The sequence below is a fragment of the Lissotriton vulgaris genome, chromosome 3_1 (genome assembly GCF_964263255.1).
Source record: "Lissotriton vulgaris chromosome 3_1, aLisVul1.2, whole genome shotgun sequence".
NCBI classification, from domain to species: domain Eukaryota; kingdom Metazoa; phylum Chordata; class Amphibia; order Caudata; family Salamandridae; genus Lissotriton; species Lissotriton vulgaris.
Window position 1 is genome coordinate 921,209,562 of NC_141689.1, and position 26,516 is coordinate 921,236,077.

Here is a 26,516-nt window from a genome sequence, read left to right on the forward strand (position 1 = left end):
TGCCTGAAAACAGAAACCCTAAGGGTGACTTCAACGATCAGTTGGCTGGCCTCTTTTTTAGGCTACAGGGGCATGGGGAGCTTCCAGAGGCCTTCCCTGCAACAACCCAGCTGACAAGCCTTGCTGCTGGCCTCTACTGGAGTGATTCATGATTACTAAGAGGTGTCCCCAGGTCCAGGACTCTTGGTTGGCATCAGGAAGTACTCCTTCTTCTTCAAGACTGAGCTGCAAGTGAAAACGTAGGAACCTGGAGGCTTTTGCCACTATGAGTGGGCTCCTCGCATTAGCAAAGATCAATGCATCTCATGCCAACACGAAGTTCCGATGGCGACCTGCTCTTCATGTCAAGCAGCCTGTGTACCCTGCCAAAGAAAAGCTCCAACAGTGATCTGCTGCACGCACCGACAATTACCTCCTCGCAACCCTTGCCAACACGAAGCTCCAGCTGAGGCTCCTCACGTGGACTTGGACTTTGAGACAGTAAACCCTTCACCAGGAGAATTGTAGTGCCTTTATCTGACCGTCAATTCATTGCAATCTGCCTGAACATGTAACTTTAACCAGGTAGAGCACAACCAGATAACTCTGAGTGGCACGTTGTGCTTTTTGGCGCTATTTTCACTTGAAATGGTAAAAACTAATATCTCTGGTTCTACTGCTTGAATTTTGATGCCATTGTATTTATTAAAGTTTGCTTTATTTTTTCTAAATTGTTTTGGATTTTCTCTTGTGTTATATTTTCAGTGTATTTGTGTGTGAGTGCTGCATAAATACTTTAGACATTGCCTCTAAGTTAAGCTTGACTTCTTTTGTGCCAAGTTACTAGAAGGTTAAGGAAAGGTATATTTAGTGACTTTTTGATTCACTCTGAGAAGTATTGTGTTTATTATTTGAGAAGCTCTCACCCCTCTCAACTTATAACCCAATCTTAATACTTTTCAAGAAAAAAGCAATATTTTTTTCAGAAAACAGACCACTTTATTTTTAGTTAATAACTGTTTGATTCTCCTACTTTAATGTATATTTTCATAAAGTATTCTAATAAACTGCTGCCAGACATTGACAGTTTCAGACTGATGGGCCGTCATTATGCTAGGGAGTTTATGAATTTTGTCAAAAATACTCACAATGTGTAAACAATAGTCCACTACTGGGAGAGCCAGAATGTTGTCACAGATGCCCACTGTATGGGCCACTGTTAACCATAACTTTGTCAAGGAAACCTACAATATGTAAAGGGTGGAGAATTTTGTCCAGAAGGCCCACAGTATGTCAAGAATGGATAGTTTTCCTCCATGGTTAGCCAGAGAATAAAATATACTTCAGGCATGGGTCACCATCAAGTTTTATCACCCCAACCATCAGCTTCTTCCCCAGAGAGGCAACCATTCACATACCACAGGCAGACACCGAAATACATAATCACCTAAACATGCTCAGATATGCACATTTATACAATTGTTTTCAAGTACACCCATTAGCACAAGCATATACACAGTATTATCTGCCAGGTTCTACCCTCTCGCTTCTCCTCGTCGAATGAATGGGTGTTGACAGTGATCCTGTCTCCCAGCTCAGCAATGGTTTCTATTTCCATTGGCTCAACATTGTCCAGTAATGGCATCATCTGGCTGGATTGAAAAGGGGGCTGTATCTGAATACAGCAAGTCTTATGGTGCTAGGTCACCCCAGGCCTCAGGAGGTGAGGGGCTTCTGTCAGCAGCTCTATGGAAGCTTAAACAGTTAAACATAGTGAGCAGATAAGAAGTCAGGGTCTGCAGTGGACAGTCTGGGCTGAAGGCAACAAACAATAAGAAGGCATTCAGAAGTGTTGGCAGGAAGACACACACAAATAAAAATACTGATTCACACTCATGACAGCCATACCTTCATCCTGCACCCACCTCTCATTCTGTCAGGGTGGATACCAGAGCTGGGCTCAGCTTAGGTCAGAGCTCAGTTCTAGACACTTTCTCTACCCGAGCTCTGACAAAACTACCACTTTTGGCAGGACCTGCCACTGACTGCCTCATCACAGACACACACAGAGTATGTGTGTGAGTGGATTTGAAGATGCCTTTCTCTTGTAAGAGCATTTCAAGGGTGTGTATCCAACATGCAGCATTTCTTCAGTCAAAGTCACTTGTAGGAGAGCAGCAGACCAGTATGCACTCTCCTCCTCCCTCCTCATCTTCGCCTGGTGGGTTGCCCCACGAGCAATGAGCTGCCCCTTCTGCAGCATTCCATTGGAATCACATTATATTCAGGATTGGATTGGGGCACAAAATAGACCCAGGCACTAGAATAAAAGTGTCCCCCATTAGTGAATCACAAAGCTAAAAAAAGTTGCCCATGTTTGCAAATTAGGGCTTTATTGAACTTGTGAAGCCACACTGTACAAATGTTTTGCATGGTATGGACAACTGAATGGATTTGAGGTCATATTTTTATTAACATCAGAGAAATCAACAGAAAAAACAAACCAAGCATATCGTAAAACAGACCCACAAGCAGACCAAAAAACGCACTAATCACTTTCCTGTGAGGCCTGAGCCCTGCGGACTTAATTATTTTTCTTCTTCGAACACCTTCTGCGGTTCAGTGCTGAAATGGATACACAGGATTGAAAGGGAACAACCTGAGGGAGGTCTGAAGGTGAATAGGATTTTGCTACTTAGTCTAGTGAATTACTATTAAGGCTCCCTGTTTTCCGTTTTTACTGATTTTTACAAATAAATACAGACAGATAAAAGCGGATATTGGGTTGTTTTTGAGTGATACTAAATGCTGTCAGTCATGACTTCCAGGTTAATAGTTGTGTGCATTGACAGGCATGGGTATTTAAAAAAATAAAGCTAATTACTATCCAGCCTGATATAGGGCAAGAACATGTTCTTTACATGCCTGCACATGATGTTACTCCTCAAATCTGAGCTAAATTGTGAAGTAATGGAATACGTTATAAACTGTTGTTCAAAATGTTAGGTCAAAGGTTTGGCTTTCAAGACTACTGTGAGAAAATTAAGAATTTTTTTTTGAGTATGTGTAGAAGTACTACAGGGGCGGTATTACATATTGGCATTGTTTGCGCCCGGCACCCCTTTAAAAATGTGCGCCAGGCGCAAGCAATGCTAATGCTCCCAGTTATGGTGAGTGTGCTGCCCTGGGGAAGCTGTGAACTTGCGCTTCCCTGGGGGCAGCACATTCATGTGAAAACACGGAGCAGCTGCTCCGTATTTTCACAGTACAGGCGGCACCCGCCTGCGCTTTCAAAGGGGATGTCTGGGGGGTCCATGGGACCCCCTTTACTCCCTGCAGAGGGCTGTTCTCAGGGGGCGCACTGATAGTGCACCACCTTTTAAATGTATCAGTGCATCTTCTGGGGGCTTCTTTGACTCTGCGCCTGCATCTGTTTTATGGCTCAGGTACAGAGTCAAAGGAATTCCCTCATTTACATAGGGCATTCTTCCTATGCAAATTTGGGAACACCCTCTGTTGATAGAGCTGGCGCCCGGTATTATAGAAGGGGACACAAAAGCATCTGCGCCCGTTGCACCCCTGAGGCACCTTATGTAATATGGCCCCAGGAGTACTCAGGAATGCCTTTTTGAAATGTCCCAAATGCTCGACTCCTTATTAGTACAGTTCTTCCTATCAGAGCAAATTTAATATAAATATTACTTGGATATTCTCAGTTTAAACGTGTTGAGACCAATTCATTAAGGCATTGAAGACCCCCTTAAATAATACTACAAGAGTAGCACTTCTTATACTCAAGAACGAATATCTTTGTGAAATGGCTCCAATATTTTCAGAGTTGTGCTGAAAAATATACCGTTTGTCCCCATTTAAGAAACTGTTCTTGGCAGGAGATCTCAACAAACTTCCATGGAGAGGATCAGACCATGCAATTTCATGCTGATATAAAAATATTTTCTTCGACAGCTTTTACTTTGAAAGCTGAACCTCTTAAGTCGCTCAAATGTAGATCTGCATTGCGAAGCTTTGTTGTGGGTTCTCAAGGACAGCCACTCCATGTGTGAGAAAATAAAATGCCAATTTATTTGTATCCTCCTCAAAACTGATGATCACATTCTTATATAACTCCAAGATCAGTTATGTTTTTTCCCAGCTGCTTTAGGAAACATCATAATACGGATGCTCAGCTATGCCTGGTTGACATTCGCATAGTTTTGCCAGGATAATGAGACCTGTGTTTCGTTTCTAGTGGAAAAAACAAAATGTATGATGTAATCCAGGAGACCATGGAGTCAGATTTCCCAGCATTTGTTGTACAGATATTCGGCTACGTGGCAAACCCAGGACTGATCATACCTGCCGTTCTTCTTATGATGTAAGTGATTCATATTTAATGTGGCTTCTTCATATTTATTCTTGCAGGGATCTAATTGCTAACAAAGCTCGGTTCATCTAGAGAACATTTGGGATTGTGGGAAGTGATCTATCTGCTATAAAAAAATTAAAAAAAATAAAAATTTGATGAAAAAAAGGAGGTAAAAAAATTTAAGGAACAATTTTATACCAAGTAGTGTTCACCTGAGGACAATCAGTCAGGCATAAGTGTAGGGAATGAGACTTATATCAGTCTCTAAGAAGGGTGCATGTTTATGTGTGACACTTCAGGATTTTTATGAATTCCAAAGTAAGAATAAATCTCAGACAAATGGAGACTTATTTTTACTTACTTATTTTTACAGTCATTAGTTGGTGCTTATATTTGTGAATCTAGCCCTACATCTCAGGACAAAGCAAATGCAACACAGGATGAATTAGAAATTCTCAAAGAGCCTCCGCAGCCATGCCGGAATCTCCACACTCCTGGTGGGATCTCCACAATGAGAAACTGCAATGAGGCGGTCCTGCTACAACTGCCTGGCTCTTTGTGGTGTGGTGTTAAGCAAGGTCAATGATGGTTTCAGTGTCAAAGGTTTGCAGCAGTTCAAGTGCGTATTTCCAATCACGGGCAGCTGACTCACATTGTAACTAATATTATTGTTATTTGATATTTGTTCAGCATGTTAATGCCACTTGTGTTACTCTGTAGCGATCAACCTAGTAAATATTATAGCCAAATCGCCAACTTTTGCCTGCAACTGAGAGCTAATGAAGACATTAGGGTTGTCATTATTATTTCAGTGGTAGTGAGAGTAGCAGTAATAGTACTAATAGAATAAGAAGTAGAACAATAACATTTTAGCATTTATATAATATTTTACGTCAGTGACTTGAATCAATAGAAATCTCTAAATAAGAAGTGTCAATTTTAAACTAATTTGCCCTAGAGCCCCCCCCAACAGAATGTTCTTGCTCTTTTTTTCCTGACCCCTTCATAAAGGTTAAAGTCTGAACGTTATTGATGGAAATCATTTAACTCCAAAACTTAAGCAACACAAATAGATATATGTACTGAGGGATTCCTCAGAGGACTGCTGCTTTCTGCACAGTTTTTGTGAGTTTTATTACTAGGCAGTTTATTACTTTATTACTAGGCAATCTTGAGTGGTATACCTCATGATGGCTGAGGCGTATGGGTAAACTTTGCTAGGTGAAGTATTGCAACACTCTCTGCAAGGAGACAAGGCGTCATATAGGGCTCTCATGAGGTCTTCTGCTGAGACATATTGAGGTGCCAGGTTGATCGATGGCTTGCCGTTGCAGTAGGCCTTTCTGCTTCCAGACCGTTAGCATGCATTGTGTTACAAAAGGGAAACAAATCATCATCAATCTCTCAGGCTACCAACCCATTTGCTGTCAGGTGATTCTGCAACAAAATATGTCACAAACCACTTGCTACCTAGTTTACTGAATTTTTTTAAAAAAACTTTCTGTATTTCTATCTCTTCCCTATTCCAGATCTTTATGTGTTTCCAGGCTACATTATTGTCTGATATCCCTCACCTTCTGGCTTCTTCAACCCTATTCTTTTTTTTACTTATCTCTGGCTTCTCGAATCCCATCACTGCAGTTCTTTTATGAACATGACATCTTCATCATTCACATTCTACCAACATTTTGGCTGTCATATTTTTTTCCTGGTTCAACTTTCACACATTCCTGCAATTTCTGTTATGTTTGTTTTTCATTGTTAGCAATAAATGTCCTTCTTCTCTGAATATTCCAATCTTATATTTCCCTAATTTCCACCATCTGAGCTCTCCTGTCTTATTCACACACCTTCTTAACCTACCACGATCCTTCTTTATTAATATTCTCAAACCCTTTTGCTTGTATTAATTTGCCAAATTGGAAGATGCTGCTAATGCAAATTTAGCAAACACAAGGAGATGATGGACGGAGTGCTGAAACTTTTCAGACACTCACCCCAGTCACTAACATCCCTCATCAGCCAGGCTGGCTTGAATCCATTGGCAAAGTGAGCAAAGGACCGACGTCTGGGCATACCTTGCCAATGTAGGGCAAACAAAGCAAACACAAGGAGATGATGGACGGAGCGCTGAAACTTTGCAGTCACTGATCTGGGTTGAATCCATCATTGTTCTTTAGCTCAGTTCTCCACCCCAGTTCAGACACAGTGATATGCAAATCAGTCTTGACCCTGTGCCTAATGGGAACAGTCCAGCCGAACGGCCGAGCCTTGTCTTCCCTGTACCGGAAACAAGCATCCAGGGACCGGTTTCGAGCTAACAGCCCTCATCAGCCATGCTAGCTTGAATCCAGTGGCAAAGTGAGCAAGGGACCCACCTCTGGGCATACCCTGCCAACTTAGGGCAAACAAAACAAAAACACATGGAGATGATGGACAGAGTGCTGAAACCTTTCAGACACTCACCCCCAGTCACAGATCTGGGTTTAATCCATCATTGTTCATTAGCTCACGAGGGGGCGTGGCTTAGCACGCGAAGCAAATGGTCGCCTGCGGGTAGAGCTCCCCTTCCCGGCGCTGTTATCCGGGAATATTCTCCACAAAGCCTGCTGAAAACCATTGGCGAGTGCCCCGCTGGCTCCGACGCGGCGCCTGTCCAATTTTGGCACGGATCGGGCTTGTAACACCGCACCGAGAGGTGCCGGCCGCCCGCGGCCGCGAACGTTGCCTCCAGTCCCGGCGCGGACCCAGGAAACGCCGGGGATCCGGAAGAAGCAGTAGGCCCGAAAACGTGGCCTACACCAAACACAAACGGACCACACACCGGCGCACCGGAGGCCGTCCGCCCCCTACGACGAAGAGGCACTGAGGTGAGGCGACCGCACCAACACGGCCGGACACCTCACGCACCTACTGGAGCGGATTGGCGGGAGTGCCCTGGAGCTGGCGGTGGCCGCTAGGCCTGGGCGCGTCTCCCCTGCGACAGGCGCTGCGTAGACCCAAGCACGCAGAGGAGAGGAGAGGTGAGCGGCTGGGCCTTGGGCACCTGGGGAGCTGGTGGACAGAGGAGGTTGGGGCATGCAACACGGCACTCACCGGTGGACGCACGAACCACAGCACACGACACACGGGACCCTGGTCGCCGGCAGTGCCCACGAATGCGCACAGAGTCCTGGCAGAGTCCTGGCTCCTCACCGCAGCATAGCCCGCAACCCACCGGCACTACCCCAGGCACGCACTGTGGGAATAGCGACGCCCAGATATACTGAACCCGGCCAGGGGGAACGACGACCTGCACTGCCTGCGCCCCGAGAGAGGTTGGACGCCGAGCAGCTGCCACACGAGCGGAGCCAGTCAGAGACGCTCGCCAGGCTCCCACAGGACGTCGGCTGCTCACTGCTCTCGCCAACGGCCGGACTGGACAGGCCTGGACCGCAACTGAAAGACACGCTGCACCCCCTCAGCCAGAAGCGCTTGCGGGGAGAGACACACCGTGGCTCATACCACTAACAGCTGACCCGGCCAGAACACAGAGAGCACCTAGGAGCGGGCCGGCAGGAGTGTCTGCCCACCCTGCCCCCAACATCCGACGCCCCGTGTCACACCCCGCTGGCTGACCGCAGCGGTCTCCACTCGGAACACCCCACGCCGACTCCTGGCCCCCCCCTGGCGGACCGGCCTACCCACTCGACACCTTCCCATCGTGGGCCTCTTCGAGGGCGCCAAATACCACTTCAAGCACCGATGTCTGGCGGGACCAGGGCACGGACCGGCACTGGGGCGCAATAACCAAGGGCAAAATGGACAAATCCGGCAAAACCGCTGACCAGGACCAAACAGCAGCAAAACTCGACACCATGCTTGCAGCCATGGAGCGGCTGGAAGAATCTATCCAGCTCACGCGCACCTCCCTGGCCACCAAGATCGACAGTGTGGCCATAGACCTCACGCACCTCCGCGCTGACCACAAAAAACTTGCTGACCGCACCACGTCACTGGAGGGAACCGTGAAAGAGCTCCAACCCCAAGCCAGCCAGACACATACCCACATACAGGACTTGCTGAACCGAGTGGAGTTCCTAGAAGACAGGGCCGAGGACGCGGAAGGCAGGGCGCGAAGAAATAATGTACGCCTGGTCGGCGTTCCGGAAAAATGGGAAGGGAGAAAGCCAGAGGAACACATGGAAAGATGGCTTACGTCCATCCTGCCTGAGGGCACACTCTCGCCTCATTTCGTGGTGGAACGCGCCCACAGAGTCCCGACCAAACCCTTGGCGATGGGCTCCAACCCAAGACCCATGCTTCTCCGCATTCTAAATTACAGAGACAGAGACACCATACTGAGAGAAGTGCGCAAACTTGATGATGTGAGAATCGAAAACACCAAGGTAATGTTCTTCCCGGACTACACCATCCAAGTACAGAGGCAGAGACAATCCTTCTTAGCGGCGAAAAAGCGCCTACGCCAACAGGGCCTCCAGTACTCCTTGCTATTCCCCGCGAAACTAAGAGTGATAGCCGGAGAGAGAACCCATTTCTTTACAGATCCAGCCGAAGTGGAGGCATGGCTGGACAGCGGCACAGACTCAGCCCCCAGAACACCGACGGACCGCACAAGCGGACGCCAACTTAGCGGGAACAAGAGACGGCGCCGGCCAAGGCAACGGGCGCAGGAACACGCGAACAGGCCACAGAAGACGCCTCCCCCTGCGGACGCTACACAGCAAGAAAAACGAGAAGCCCTACGACTTGTGCGGGAACTCAGTCACTCCCCAGCGCCCAGCGAACCAACTGGCAGCGGTACACAAGACCCCCCAAGCGACGACGAAGCAATATATGGAATATCGGACTCTCCTGTGACGGATCCTGGACCTGACGTCACACCCCAAACATCAGACTACATCAGCTAACGGGCTCCTAGGACATATTCACCGTGCATCCCACACGAGCGCTCGAAAGGCCATCAGCGAGGAGATAGCGGATCCAGTCTGGGCCAACCCGACCCGGCGAGGCCCATGGAAAACTGTGATCTACAGTTGGCCCTGATGATGCTCCAACGGACACTGACCAGCCGACCCCCTACTCCTGCGGCCGCCTGCCCTGCCGCACGCTGATCAAGACACGTAATGTATGGCATTAAAAATCTATTTTGTATCCATGACTCTTGTGATTGAGGCCGGCTTAGGCTTCCATACACCCCCCGGGAAGGGGAGCGACCCCTATATGATGACTCTAAAAACACTTAACCAGCCGCTGCTGCTAGCACTGCACAGCTGCCCCCAGAACTGAACTAGACTTTGTTACTCTCCTAGAGAGCATGGACGGGAGCACGTTTGCCCACCGACCTTTTGGTATTTCGCATGTTTGCGTTGTTCATTGGCTAACTGTTTTATTGCCATGTTAATTGCCTATTTTCCCCCTTTACAGTATTGCAATGGCGTGCGGGACAGTCAATATTCCTTACGAACAGTGGGTGGGCTGGAGGTGGGGCGGGGAGGCCGCTCTGGGGAGACCGTTAATATAATGCAATGTCTGTGATCAATATATGTACATGGAAGGTGAGAGGGATGCACACACCGTCCAGGCGGTACCAAATATACTCATACCTCAAACGCCACAACGTGCAAATTGCCCTTTTACAGGAAACGCACCTCTGCGAAACAGAAGTCACCACTTTACGCCGCAGGTGGAGAGGTCACCTTTATGCCACACGTCACTCCTCCTATGCTAGGGGGGCACTGGTGTGGATACGCCCGGGCACCCCATGGATAGCACAGGACACCTTGGTAGACCCTGGGGGGAGGCATGTGGCAGTCCGAGGCAGGATTGACGGGAACCCAATAGTGTTAGCCTCGATCTATGCACCCAATACGGGGACACAAGATTTCTTAGCACAGCTATCCAACACCCTGGCGCCATGGCATGGCACACAGTGGGTACTGGGCGGGGACTATAATTGCACACTGGACCCTTCACTGGATCGCTCCCGTCCTCCACTGCCCAATTCCCCTGCTCATCACGCAGCGCGAGCCCTCCTGGACTGGTCCGTGCAATGGGACCTGCAGGATGCGTGGCGCAGCCACAACCCAGACACCAGGACCTACTCCTTCCACTCAGGGGCACACGACTTACATGTACGCCTAGATAGGTACATGGTCTCTAGAGATCTGCTGCCGGCGATCAGAGACACACAATACTTGGGCCGCACACATTCGGACCACAATCCACACCTCATGACAATTGCCTGGGAACAACCGAGACCACCAATCCCCACCTGGAGACTACAACCAGACCTTTTGCTTGACGGCGCATTCAGAACCTCGATAGGGGCGCAAACAGCACAACACTTCGAAGATAACAACAACACTGCTTCCACACCCCAGCTAGAGTGGGACGCGTTCAAAGTAGTACTAAGGGGGCTATGCCTCGGCACCCAGGCACACACCCGCCGACAGCTGGAGGCAGACCTGAAGCGGTTGGAAGGGGATTTGCTGCAAAAAGAACAGGAAGCGGCAGGAGGGGATAGCGTAGGGCTGCTCGAGGCGAGGACGGAACACGACAGGCTGATAGGCAGACTGAAACAGGTCAACTTCACTGCACACTCTGCACGCACACACCGCTACGGCGACAAGCCAGGCAAACTGTTGGCCTGGCTGATACGACGAGAAGACCGCTCTACCCCAGTGACGGCCATAAGCCCGACCGCAGACACAGTGGTGTACACCCAGGCGGACATACATGCTGCCTTCGTGACACACTATAAGACATTATACCGGTCACAAATGGGCAACCCACAACCAGACATCCAAGCATACCAAGAGGAAATCACGCTCCCCACCCCAACTGACAACCTACGAGACGATCTTGGATCGCCGTTGGTGGCGGAAGAACTGCGTGATGCCATATTTGCCCTCTCAAATGGGAAAACCCCTGGCCCGGATGGGCTGCCCGCAGAATATTACAAAGCATACTCAGACATCCTCATCCCTGAGCTGCTCAGAACATATTCGGCAGCTCTAGACAGCTCATCCTTACCAGCGTCCATGAACGAAGCAATGTTGGTATCGCTTCTCAAACCAGGTAGGGAAGAGACACTCCTCGGGTCATACAGACCGCTAGCCCTACTCAACACGGTCTACAAGATCCTGGCATCAACACTGGCCCGCAGACTGGCGGCCCTGGTGCCGGCCCTAGTACACAAAGACCAAAATGGGTTTGTCCCAACAAGATGCACCTCCCACAATATTCGGAGGCTGTTCAGAGTACAGGAGTATGCAGTCCGGACGTGGCCGAGATCGGGTTGCCTAGTGCTGGACCTGGAGAAGGCGTTCGACTCCGTCGAATGGCCCTATCTAGTGGCAGTGCTGCGTAAGTTTGACCTGGGTGATGACTTCATAGAACTGGTGGGCTTGCTATATGGGAAGCCTGAGGTTAGAGTGCGCACTGGGAAACTGATATCCGAGTCCATCACTGTCAGAAGAGGCACCAGACAAGGCTGCCCACTTTCCCCATTATTATTTTCCCTGGCGATCGAGCCCCTGGCTGAACGACTGCGCATCAGTGGAGCATGCTGGGGCATCCCGCTAGCTGACGGCACACATGTCGTGTCGCTATATGCGGACGATTTGCTTTTGTACATCAAAGACCTAGATAATGTGCCGCTGGAACTGTCGGACATTTTCCGAACGTTCGAATTAATGTCAGGCCTCAAAGTCAACTGGGCCAAATCGGGGGCATACTCGTTCACTCCTGACGACCCGGACCCTGTACTTTACATCAATAATGAACGACTTCCATGGTATCAAACCACGTTCAAGTACCTGGGTATACACATGTATAGGACCCCCCCAGACATTTTGGACGGCAATCTGACACGGGCCATAACGTCTGTCAGAACACAGATCGCCTTCTGGAAAACCCTCCCCATCAATGTGCCAAGCAGAGTGACCTTAACGAAAATGATAATACTCCCCAGGCTCCTGTACTATTTTGCCAACCTCCCACTATACATCCCCGTCCGTATATTCAGGGAACTGGAGTCCATGCTCAGAGATCTGATCTGGAACACAGGCAGACCGAGGGTAGCACTGACGAAACTATACAACCCGGTCACTGAAGGCGGCATGGCAGTCCCGAACCTGGAGCTCTATTATCTTGCCGCACAGGTGCAATGGGCGGTGGCCTGGATCTCAGGCAGGAATCTCGAGGACACGGCTACGGCCACAGACATCCTCTCCCCACTGCAGATACTTACCCTATTCCACCCGCTGACGAGCCCTAGGAAACACTCGCAACTGCATGTAGCTGTGGCCACGAAATGCTATGATAGATGTTTACGTCTCACTAGAACCACCATACCATACGCGCCAGCGTTGCCACTCCTGGGTACCCCCAAGGCCACGTCAGTCGTGACGGAGGCGGCACTGGAACAGTGGACACGTGCAGGCATAGAAACAATGACGGATTTGTACGCAGATGGCGCTCTACTCTCCTTCGAGACGCTGGCTGCTGACACGGGGCTACCTGCGGGACAATTCCTGCAACATGCCTCAATACTGAGGACGCTCTCGCAGAAATGGGGGACCATCGCTGACGAACCGCCCACGCACCAGCTAATCCAGTGCATGCACGTGATGGGCAACGGGACGCATGTGGTGCACTGGCTGACACAGGCGCTGCTCTCGCACACACAAATCACATTGCAACCCCTACGGGATAAATGGGCGGCAGACAGAGGGAAGGCATGGACAGACAAGGAATGGGCGGTGATACTTTCAGGTCCCCGCAACATTCCCCATAATGCACGCTTCACACAGATCCAATTTTATGTCCTGCACCGTGCATATCTATCCCCGGACAAGATAAACTCATATTTCCCGGGCACAGAGGCCAAATGCCCGAGATGTGACACGGAGGGAGCAGACCTCCTCCATATGCTGTGGCAATGTCCCCTGCTTCAAACATACTGGCAGTCGATACTAACTCTACTGAAGCACTGTACGGCGATGCAGATCCCATTCTCGTGGGAAGCATGCCTGCTGGGCCTCTTCCATAGGACCAAACTAAACAAGGTACCTTCCCGCTTCTGGGATCTTGGCCTTATTACGGCAAAAAGACTCATCACAAAGCACTGGAAGCGGGCGGCACCACCCGCGATGGAACACTGGCACGCTTCACTAGACAACTGGGCGAAAGCGGAGAGTATATCCCTACATAATGAGGAGACGGCGGGACTGCGTAAATACCCCATAGCGACACTCTGGGACGACATGCTCCGCTCCTTCCATAGTGGGCTCCAGACGCCAGAGACTCCTGAGAGGCAGACACCCCCGGACGGGGAACACAGAGATGACCACCACGCTCCAGACGCAGCGGACAACAGGCATAACGCCCACACACCTGACACCTAGACTCCCCCTCTTTCCCCCCCCTGCCCCACCAGCCCGCCACAACCGCGGCCACCCTCCAGCATCGCCATAGTAGCTCCCGGATTTGCCAGAGCAGACACGAACCGCACTACCACTGGACCCCCCTCTCCTTCCTTGCCCCCCCCCCATCGCAGTTCCTGCTGCCCGTCACACCACACGCCACATGACCCCAAGTTCGATATCCTTTTCCCCTTACGCTTTTATTGATTTTGTTCACAAAACGAGCTACAACAACAGAGACAGCATGATCACGCAATGTTTAAATGTTGATTTTATCTGCGCACTGCTGCAATGTACTTTACAAACTGCTCCACGATCTATGTATGCATTTCTTTAACTACTGAAACTTAGTACATCAAGACTCTGTATGACATATGCTTGATTTTTTTTCCTGTGCACTGAATAAAAGATATATTTAAAAAAAAAAAATTGTTCATTAGCTCACTTCACCACCCCAGTTGAGACACAGCGATATGCAAATCAGTTTTGACCCTGTGCCTCATTGGAACAGTCCAGCCGAACAGCCAAGCCTTGTCTTCCCTGTACCAGAAACAAGCATCCAGGGACCGGTTTCGAGCTAACAACCCTCATCAGCCAGGCTAGCTTGAATCCAGTGGCAAAGTGAGCAAGGGACCCAAGTCTGGACAAACCTTGCCAACGTAGGGCATATAAAGCAAACACAAGGAGATGATGGACGGAGCGCTGAAACTTTGCAGTCACAGATTTGGGTTGAATCCATCATTGTTATTTAGCTCACTTCACCACCCTAGTTCAGACACAGCTATATGCAAATCAGTCTTGACCATGTGCCTCATGGGAACAGTCCAGCTCGAACTGCCAAGCCATGTCTTCCCTGTACCCGAAACAAACATCCTGTGACCAGTTTTGGGCTAATAGCCCTAATCAGCCAGGCTAGCTTGAATCCAGTGGCAAAGTGAGCAAGGGACCCTCATCCTCTCCTTGTGTTTGCTAATGCATATTTCACATAATTCTGAGAGATACTTTAAAAATTTATCAATTTTCTTAAAATTAGAAAAGTGCCTAAAAACTGAACATATCTTTTACATAAACAATTGGGGGTAAAATATCTATGATTATATGCTTGGTGGCCGAAAAGACTTCACATGTTTTTTTACTGCAAGTTTTCCGAAAAATAAGTGAAATTTCCATTGGATTTGTTCAGGTATTTTGGTGAAAACCACAGAGGCCGTGTAATTGAGCAAAACAATCATCATTTTATTCTCTGTAAAATTGGGATTTTTCAGTTTATAAGCCATTGGAGGTTAAGTAGTTTGCTTTTTTTTGTATATAAGTTTTATTGAGGACTAGCTTACCCGTCGTGCGTTGCTGCGATCTCAGAAGAAAGGAAATTTAAGGAAACTTGTTATGATAACATTCAATTTACATTGTGTCATTTTTATTGAAACTTATTCATTTTAATATGGAAAACGTTTTAAAGTGTTGTTTTAATTCTGTTCATTTATTCGAGTGCTTGTGGATACACGGTATTTTGTGTTTTTCCTTCTGGTGCATACACGAATAAATCAGAATGTTTTCCGATGCGTGAGCTGGCCACATACAGTTGTCCATGCGAGAAGCACAGATTCTCCAAATGTAGTCCACACACTTGCAGCGATTGTCCTTGTGCTTTGATGACTGTCATTGCAAAAGTGAGTTGCACCAGAAACTGTAAACGTTCAGTATTGGAAAGGGTATGTGGGCCCTGGGGGGTCGGGGGCCGATATTTAACAATTTATTATTTTTTTTGCTAGAAACCTTAGTGGGAGTGTACTCAACAACTTTAAAAAAAATGTTTTTATTTTTTTGCCAGAAACCTTCGCGGGAGTGTGCTTAACAACTTCCCAAAGTTTCATGGCGATCGGATGAATGGTGTAGTAATGCATAAAGGACAAACAGACAGACATACATTTGTTTTTATATATATATAGATAAATAACACAGGAATACAAATAAAAACATTCGGTTCCTATGAAGGAAAAAAGTAGATAAGTATACATATAAAGCATCAGTAGAATAATTGATATAAAACAGATTGTATAATTCTTATACTACTAGTCTTGAACATAAGACTATGAAGTAAAATACAGAAGAAGAATAGAACTAGGACATACACATTTGTATTAGTGAATTAAGAACCTGCGTGAAAATAAGAGAAGGTAAAGATAGAAAAGAAAAAAAAGGCAATAAATAGAATAAAAGAGAAAACTATAAAGAAGGTGAATCCAATGATGGAAAAGTAGTGAATGGTAGGCACAATAAATCAGATTTAATTTGTAGATGAATTGAAGTATGGGGCACCGAGGCAATTCTATGTTTATTACATATTAGATTCCACCAAAGTAACAAGCATTAGAAATGCAATCGGGCTCGGATTTATTTGAGTTTGAGCTAATGGCATTGTAAATGCCAATGTCTTTTCGCCATGTGTAATGGAGTGTGTGCATGTGGTGTGTAGTGGAATTATGTGGGTTGGATTGTAATTTTACCAATGGTGGCATGCTGTGTTTTATATGAATATGTTTAAAAGTAAAGTGTACCATACTGCGATTGCTTGGTGGAAAAGTGCACTGCCGGCTGGAGGTGTGTGTGCCTGGTGGAAGGGTGCCCTGACGGCAGGTGGGTGTGTGCTTGGTAAAAGCGTGCACAGATGGCTGATGGTTGTTGGTGTTTGTGCATGGTGAAAGAATTCATTGACGGCTGGGGGTGTGTTGTTCTGTGTATTGTATTCTGTCTACTGGTGAGTGTGTGGCGGTGAGTCTGTGGGGGTGAGCCTTGGGAGTGAGTGTGGTGGTGAGTGTGTTGTGTTGGGTGGTGACGAGTGTGTGGTGTTGAGAGACTGAGGTGTGTGGTTTCTGTGTGCGTTATGTGTGTGTGGTGTGTGTGTGGTGTATGGGTCTATGGTGTGTGTGTGTGGTATGTGTGTGTGGTGTATGTGTGTGTGGTGTTTTCTGCACAATCACACACTGCCCCTACACATTCACACACTGCTCACCCGCACACTCCCAATGTCACCCTGCATAGTAACACTGTTTATTCTGCACCTGCACTCACCGCGACTCTGCACTCACCCCCACTCTGCACTCACCACCACTCTGTAGTCACCGCCACTCTGCACTCACCATCACTCTGTAGTCACCGCCACTCTGCACTCACCGCCACTCTGCACTCACCGCCACTCTGCACTCACCGCCACTCTGCAGTCACCGCTACTCTGCACTCACCGCCACTCTGTAGTCACCGCCACTCTGCACTCACGCCACCCTGCAGTCACCGCCACTCTGCACTCACCGCCACTCTGCACTCACCGCCACTCTGCAGTCACCGCCACTCTGCACTCACTGCCACTCTGCACTCACCGCCACTCTGCACTCACCGCCACTCTGCACTCACCGCCACTCTGCAGTCACTGCCACTCTGCACTCACCGCCACTCTGCACTCACTGCCACTCTGCAGTCACCGCCACTCTGCAGTCACTGCCACTCTGCACTCACTGCCACTCTTCACTCACCGCCACTCTGCAGTCACCGCCACTCTGCACTCACCGCCACTCTGCACTCATCGCCACTCTGCACTCACCACCACTCTGCAGTCACCGCCACTCTGCAGTCACCGCCACTCTGCATTCACCGCCACTCTGCACTCACCGCCACTCTGCAGTCACCGCCACTCTGCAGTCACTGCCACTCTGCAGTCACTGCCACTCTGCAGTCACCGCCACTCTGCACTCACCGCCACTCTGCAGTCACCACCACTCTGCACTCACCGCCACTCTGCACTCACCGCCACTCTGCAGTCACCTCCACTCTGCACTCACCGCCACTCTGCACTCACCGCCACTCTGCAGTCACCGCCACTCTGCAGTCACCGCCACTCTGCACTCACCGCCACTCTGCAGTCACCGCCACTCTGCAGTCACCGCCACTCTGCACTCACCGCCACTCTGCACTCACTGCCACTCTGCAGTCACTGCCACTCTGCACTCACCGCCACTCTGCACTCACTGCCACTCTGCAGTCACCGCCACTCTGCAGTCACCGCCACTCTGCACTCACCACCACTCTGCACTCACCGCCACTCTGCACTCACCGCCACTCTGCAGTCACCGCCACTCTGCAGTCACCGCCACTCTGCACTCACCGCACTCCCCGCCACTCTGCACTCCCTGCCACTCTGCACTCACCGCCACTCTGCACTCACCGCCACTCTGCACTCACCGCCACTCTGCACTCACCGCCACTCTGCAGTCACCGCCACTCTGCACTCACCGCCACTCTGCACTCACCGCCACTCTGCAGTCACCGCCACTCTGCAGTCACCGCCACTCTGCACTCACCGCCACTCTGCACTCACCGCCACTCTGCACTCACCGCCACTCTGCAGTCACCGCCACTCTGCACTCACCGCCACTCTGCAGTCACCGCCACTCTGCACTCATCGCCACTCTGCACTCACCGCCACTCTGCACTCACCGCCACTCTGCAGTCACCGCCACTCTGCACTCACCGCCACTCTGCAGTCACCGCCACTCTGCACTCACCGCCACTCTGCAGTCACCGCCACTCTGCACTTACCGCCACTCTGCAGTCACCGCCACTCTGCACTCACCACCACTCTGCACTCACCACCACTCTGCACTCACCGCCACTCTGCACTCACCGCCACTCTGCAGTCACCGCCACTCTGCACTCACCGCCACTCTGCAGTCACCGCCACTCTGCAGTCACCGCCACTCTGCACTCACCGCCACTCTGCAGTCACCGCCACTCTGCACTCACCACCACTCTGCAGTCACCGCCACTCTGCAGTCACCGCCACTCTGCAGTCACCGCCACTCAGATTTCATATTGCCAAATTGTTAATAAGGATGTGAATGTGAACTAATAATAATGATAAGGTATAAAACGCATAGTCAAGCAAACACATTGGCACCAAGGGCATGCTAATACCTCACGAACACAACTAGAAAAGTTTACTTTCAGGAAATTGTGCTACGAGGCCAACGGAGGAGTTGGTTGTGTTACACAAAAGTACCAAGGACATTTGGTTTGTTAACATTAGCAGAGCCCGAGAGCGCACCATGGCATAATATTAATCGCTAACAATTATCTCTTTTTTAAATAAAACACTTGAACGCACCCGAGCTTCTCATTGCTTGAAATTCGTAATGTAGACGCGGGCCCGACAAACGCACTGCTCAATGGTGAACGCGCGCACACCATCTGGAATGCATTACACGGACACCCTGACAGCTCCTAATTAAAAGTAATGGACTGCAGTGCGCGAAACCTCACAGAATATGCCAAAAATGGCGGACGAAAAATAAATAGCCCTATTGCATCCCGACTATTAAAAACACACCACTGCGACGACCAATCACCATTCAGATAATAAAAAAACGCACTGAAAATGCACGAGCAAAGAAAAATTTATCCAGCACGAACGCAAAACCCGCTACAATACGGCTCGCAGCTCCTCCCCACTTCATCGGGACGTCGCCGAGCCCGTAAAAATGATAGTTTCGAGTTGTCTTTCCAGCAGGTTAATGTAACCTTAAAAGCTATAGCAATAAATAGAACAAATAAAATTGATTTGGAGATAGTTTGATCTAAGTCAGGGGACAAAGGACCTAAAAATACATTGTAAATATTACATTTATTTTTATAGAAAAAAATCGATACACATTTTGACTAAACAGCTTTCCAGAAATCATGAACCTTTGGACAATAGAACAATAAGTGCATTAAAGAACCTTCAGCAGTAAGACATGACCAACAAGTTGAAGAGACTCATTGGTTAAACTTATGTAAAAATAGAGGAGTAACAACAACTCTATTATAAATAAAATATAAGGATTGTGTAATATTTGTAGCTTTGGAAGTTTTGAAGGAGTTTTGCCAAAATGTGTCCCACTGAGATACAGAGAGTGTTTGAGAAAGATCCTGTTCCCGTTCTAGTTCAATATTCGATTTAACCCATGTGCAGTTAGGAGTAGATAAAGTTTTATGAACAAAAGAGGCACTGGGAATAATGTCAGATGAAATTTGGTGTAAGGGAGTATCCGGAATGATGGAAGTAGGAATTGGATGAGAATTGAAGCTCTGTAAACAATCCTGGAGCATTGGTGCTAAAATGTTATACTGTTGAATGAAGGAATCAGGAAGGTTAAAGGTCACTTGCAGTTGATGAAAAGGTAGGATCACATTATTAACAATCATTTGATTAACTTAAAAAATACCCTTTTCTTTCCAATGTTTGTAATAAAAGGATTTGTGACGGAATTTGATGTGTTTGTTAAACCATAATGAGGAGGCAAGGAAAAAACAATACTTATCCAAATTCTTAAGTGTGTGAAGCAGATACTGAAAATATTTCAAAATCGGATGTTTGGAGATAAAAGTACAATTAGTCATATATACAATATCCTTAACTGAGAAATCATTTAATAATGAACATTCAGCATTGACCCAAGCAGGTTTAGGCAAATCTTGATAATCTTTAGACAAAGCGTAAAATTGACGGATCAGGAAAGCATCGTGATACACTTTAAAATCAGGAAATCGTACACCTCCCTCCGTCTTTGGACAAAGTAATTTGGACAAGGCAATACGTGCATGCTTATTATTCCAAAGAAACTTAATACATAAAGAATTACCCTGTGTAAAATAATATTTGGGGATTTGGAATGGTAACATTGACAATGTGAACAATACTTGGGGAGCAATCATCATTTTAATTGTATCTAGTTTGCCCCACCATGATAAAAATAAAGGAGACCAAGAATTCAACAAATTTGCAATTTTAAGTTTTAAAACAATAAAGTTATGGGATAGTGTATCACATATGTGTTGAGGACACCATGTAAAATTGGTAGAATCAAACATATGTCTATAACATGAAGGGTTTAAGGGAAAAATCTCGGTCGAAGGCTTTTTCTGCATTAAAAGATATTGCGGCTAAGGGAGAGGGATATTTTTTGCTCAGGGAAATTATATTGGAAAACATTCTGGCATTGTCAGAGGCTAAACGTCCTTTGACGAAGCCAGCTTGATCTGGGTTAATGACTGAAGGGATCATTTTCTCGAGACGAGAAGCTAAGATCTTTGCAAAAATGTAACAATCATATTTTATTAGTGATATAGGACGAAAATGTTTGCAATAGGAGGGGTCTTTGTCTGGCTTAGGGATGACAATAATAAGGGCTTCTAAAAACTAGCCACAGGCCTTAGAGTTGGATATAAAGAAATTAAAAAGTTCTAATAATTTAGGAGCAAAAATTGATGAGAAGGCTAAAAATAGCTCAGTTGAAAAGCCATCTTGAAGAGAAATATCGTCTTCAAGCGGTGTGAAAATATCCGGGAGAGTTTTAGGTTTAGGGATATCTTGAACAAAGGAGGTAAAATCTTCTTCAGAAGGCTTAGTAGTTTATGTGTATAAAAGATTATGATATGATTGAAATGTACTAATAATATCAGAATCAGACGAGAGGAGTGTATTATTCATTTCTGCATGGATAGGGCCAATTACCTTACGTTCTTATTTTTATTTTTAAATAATTTGCTAGCATTTTCCCTGATTTGTTTTGACCTCCATGATATTTCGATTTAACCTTAAGTAGGATATTAAAAGCATCTACAGTAGCTATTTTATACAGAGTGGATTTAGCTTTAATTAACTCTTGTAGTGATGATGATGATTTGGATGTGTAATAATTATGTTCTAATGTTTTGAGTTGTGATAGAATTTCTTTATATTTAGCATTTATACATTTCTTTTTCTTTGAGGAATAAGCAATAGTGAAGGCCCTAAAAGATGCCTTAAAAGCACCCCAATTATTGTGTAGCGAGGTGTCTAGAGAGTCATTAAGAACAACAAATTCATTAATAAAGGAGGTCGCTTCTGAAATAAAGGTACGATCTGATAAAAGGTGGTTGTTAAAACGCCAATGACCTTGTTTACATGTGGTGATAGATAAATCAATAGAAGTAAAAATTGGAGCATGGTCATAAATAAAAATAGAGCCAATTTCCGATGAGTGGAGGCAAGGTAATAATGCTTTGGAAATTAGAATATAATCAATACGAGACCTGGTATGGTGTACAGGAGAGAAAAAAGTAAATTAAGAAACATGAGGATTACACGTTTTCAAAGTATCAAAAAGGGGACGAGATGACAAGGCAGATTGGAAAGATTTGTGGGTTTTGTCTGGTTTAAATTTGCATTTGGATTGTCTGTCTGAAAAAGAATCTAGCCAAATATTAAAATCACCACCAACCACTATTTTACAATTAGATACAGATAATAGTTTACATTTTATAGAATTCAGGATCAGGTTTAACAAGTCCATAAATATTGAAAAAAGTAATTATTCTTTTGTTAATGATATCATCAACCATCACCCACCGACCAGAAGGATCACAATCTGATGACACAATTTGGGCATTAGTAGATTTATGAAAAAATGTAGCAACACCACCATGACGATCAATAGCAGGAGAAAAAACAATTTGATTGACCCATTGGTGTTTGAGTTTAAGAAATTCGACATCATTACAGTGGGTTTCTTGTTAAAAAGCAACTTGGGTGTTAAGTTTAGCTAAATGAGACAATACCTTTTGACGTTTGACAGGATGCCCAAGACCACGAACATTCCATGAAACCACATTAACCATGAGGAAGGATTAGAGAATACATGAGGAAACAGGAGCACGAAACTCCTGAGTTTGAAACTGTGAGGTAGTGTGGCTCACTGGTTAGAGGCGGCAGACCCGAGAGCAGAGGACGGCCCGGGACCAGGGTTTGATTCCCGGCGCTGCAGGTTTCTGGACCAGGGTCAGCGGACTCGATAATTCTCTCGCCTCGGTGCCCACTCTGATCAGCGATCACACTCGGCAACTCTGGGCACTAGCTTGCCTCATCCTCACTAACGGCCCCACCAGACCGCCGGGGATGCCTGGTCTCACCCTGGAGATACCCATTAAGGGACCATCTCTCAGGGAAGCCAGGAAGGGTTTCGCAGCGGTCGAAGCGCCTTGGGACCCTACGGGTAAGAAGTGCGCTATATAAATGCCTATACATTTACATTTACCCAACAAAGAAAAAAACGGAAAGACAATGTTGAATATGTGATGATACAGACCAGTTATCAAATACAAAACAATTGCCAAGAAACAAGACAAAAGGTGCGATAGAACAAGAAAAAAGGACATTACAAGTGACAAGACATGCAATAAACAATAGAACCACTAAATAGATATAACAATAGAAAACAGAAGGAGAGGGAAAGAAAGACACCATTAAAGAAGAAGCATAAAGTATGAAGGAGAGAAAATGAGAGAAAGACAGAAAGAGGAAAGAAGAGAAAGACAAAGCAAGAAAAAAGTAGACAGATCAAGGAGTAAAATCCAGATCTGTAAAGCAAGAAATAACCGAAATTTGAGGAGCATAGTGACATCAAAGGACATGGATGACTATAATAGAAAAACATAGAGAAGAGAGCCTCATACATAAGAGGACAACAATGATTAATCATAACATTTTAACAAAGTATAACTTGTAAAAACATGTTAACCGGCATTGTATTATAAGAGCAGTTAGATGTTGGTATCCATTTCACGAGATGTGATATTATGTAGGTAAAGTTTAAGTTTGTCAGGTTCATCGAAAGATCATGACTGCCCTTCATGTGTAATTTTGCAACTGCATGGGTGAACAGTTCCATATTGAAAATTAAGCTGTCTGATCTGAGGACGTAGGGCAAGAAATTCTTTACGTCAGGCTTTTTATGGCCGGGATACCCGTCACCCCCTCCCAACACAATCCCCAAGGATGGGAAGACGGACACAGTTCTTGAACTTTTGGAAGGCAGGAGGGAGTTACCCTCCCGGCCGTATTTATTAAAATATGAAACAAAATTAAAACATTAAAATAACAGTTTCATATCATGTACAATTTAATTTACACATTACGATGTTTATTGGCTAACCTTAACACATCTCTAATACAAAGGTTCTCCTAGCCGATTCTAAAACATCCTGTAAATGCATATTCTCAAAATTCAAATTGTACATCCTAACATTACGGGCCAACGGCAAGGTCGTAACTGGTGTCAGATCCCTAATACCAGAACTCCCCCCTCACTTGTGAGGGGCGGGCGCACAGAGGACTGTACCTCTGTGCCAACTTCCAATTTCCCTTGTCTTAGCGGGGGCCCCATATTTACTCGACGCCATCTTAGTGGTCGTCCGAGGACTCGTGTGAGGTGTCTAGAAGGTAGCGTAGACCCCCCTCCCACCCCACACTGCTTACCATGTCCTGGCCCCGGGAAATTCCCAGGAGGGGCCCGTAGCCCCTCCTCCCCTGGGAGGGGCCTATGACCGCCTTCCCTTTCGGCGTCCCCATCCTTCGAGGGTACCGCCTCCCCGTGTGAGGGGCCAATGGCCGCCTCCCCCCGGGTGCTCCCATCCATAATGGGTGGCGCCCCACCTCTAGGGATCTTCCAATTACTGCTCACCGATCATGACCTTACCGCCCGACCAAAAAATAAATACGACATTTTGAACCTAATGAGAAGGAATAAAGAGTTATAGTGGGCATTTCGGAGTATAAACCATTATCTACACAAATAACACCACTTTTAACTTAGCTGCGATACTTCGCCTAAGAACATGCTAAAGAGCGACCATTTTACTTTCATAAAAAACAATCCAGACTTTATTAAAAAAACAACCTGTAAAAGAGATAATATCATCGTTAATCGATTTTATTGCAATACTAATCGTTGCCATAAGGGGCTGGTTGGTGGGTCAAAATTGGCTCCTTGTTCCGTCTAGGGCTCACGTGCAACGAGGAGGTGCAGCTTCCAAGCACAGGAACAAGAGGATGCTTCCTTGGATTGTTGCTCCTTTTATTCTTCCTCGGGAGGGCGTGTACCCTCCTCCGATCCGCCTACGGGGCGTGGCCAACGGTGTAGGTGTCTAGGACAACCCCTCTTGGGCGGGAAAAGGCGCGCCCCGGCTACGCCGCTTCGGGCATACCAGCCGAGACACGCCTCCCACCCAAAATGGTTTCCCGGGGGGGTCAGGGCACCCAACCATACGTTCGGGGGGACCGAGTGGTCGCCCCTTTCCATATGGCCGGGATACCCGTCACCCCCTCCCAACACAATCCCCAAGGATGGGAAGACGGACACAGTTCTTGAACTTTTGGAAGGCGGGAGGGAGTTACCCTCCCGGCCGTATTTATTAAAATATGAAACAAAATTAAAACATTAAAATAACAGTTTCATATCATGTACAATTTCATTTACACATTACGATGTTTATTGGCTAACCTTAACACATCTCTAATACAAAGGTTCTCCTAGCCGATTCTAAAACATCCTGTAAATGCATATTCTCAAAATTCAAATTGTACATCCTAACATTACGGGCCAACGGCAAGGTCGTAACCGGTGTCAGATCCCTAATACCAGAACTCCCCCCTCACTTGTGAGGGGCGGGCGCACAGATGACTGTACCTCTGTGCCAACTTCCAATTTCCCTTGTCTTAGCGGGGGCCCCATATTTACTCGACGCCATCTTAGTGGTCGTCCGAGGACTCGTGTGAGGTGTCTAGAAGGTAGCGTAGACCCCCCTCCCACCCCACACTGCTTACCACATCCGCCGTCGCGGATGTCCTGGCCCCGGGAAATTCCCAGGATGGGCCCGTAGCCCCTCCTCCCCTGGGAGGGGCCTATGACCGCCTTCCCTTTCGGCGTCCCCATCCTTCGAGGGTACCGCCTCCCCGTGTGAGGGGCCAATGGCCGCCTCCGCCCGGGCGCTCCCATCCATAATGGATGGCGCCCCACCTCTAGGGATCTTCCAATTACTGCTCACCGATCATGACCTTACCGCCACAGGCCGGATAGTTGACCGGCTATCTGGACCCCCCCAAACTCCTACTAAAGGTCATGGCTACACAAACTCTTTAACCAGGCTATGAAGTCTCCTATGAGTAAGACATTCCCCTCCCGGGACAAATGGACCCCATCTTCGAGATACATATGGTCCCCCCGAATACATCCATGTGGTATACAATGCAACTTGCCTGAACGAAGCAGCCTACTAAGTTTGTTATTAACTTTCTTTACTGACTGATTCAAAGCTGACACAGAGAGGGCCCCCCACCACACCTTCCGTGTGACCATGTGTGACCATGCAATCGTGCACCCCGGAACCCTTCTCGCCACCCAACTCACTGTGGATAAAATCAACTCGAGAAGTACTCGTCGACCAATGGTCACCAAATCATTGCCCCCAAGATCTACTATGATTACAGACGGCGGTGACCTCGTCCGCCCTAACAGTCCCTCCATAAAACTTTGAAACTGGTCAATACAGAGCCCGCCCCTTCCGTGGAAGGTCACCCTGTACCCGCATTCCCCAGCCACGTGAATCATGTCACCTGCTTTGAATACGTCCGCGGCACGCCTCACGTATGAGTGGCCAACGACCCACACCACTCTTTCCTCAGCCGGTGATCTCTGACCGCTGGTCCCCAGGTGTCGGGTCAACTGCACAGTCCGCCCCGCAAAGCCTGCTCGCGAAACTGTAAACCAAACAGAAAACAAGAAGCGTGAGTGCATGACATTGGCTTCACAACATGTGCAACCGCACATACCTTTTATAACAATTCGAGGACCAACGCCCCAACTGTTTCACCTTTTCAACACTCAGACCCCTGG

At 47.3% G+C, this 26,516-nt stretch overlaps 1 protein-coding gene across 1 annotated transcript in view; it reads left to right on the forward strand.

Moving 5' to 3' along the window:
- The window catches only part of LOC147727212 (transmembrane channel-like protein 2-B), a 748,500-nt gene that overhangs the window by 639,280 nt on the left and 82,704 nt on the right, over positions 1 to 26,516 (forward strand). The window contains exon 16 of the mRNA XM_086963588.1: positions 4,229 to 4,354. Coding sequence (XP_086819714.1) covers positions 4,229 to 4,354 — 126 coding nt within the window. The remainder of the gene's footprint in view (positions 1 to 4,228; positions 4,355 to 26,516) is intronic.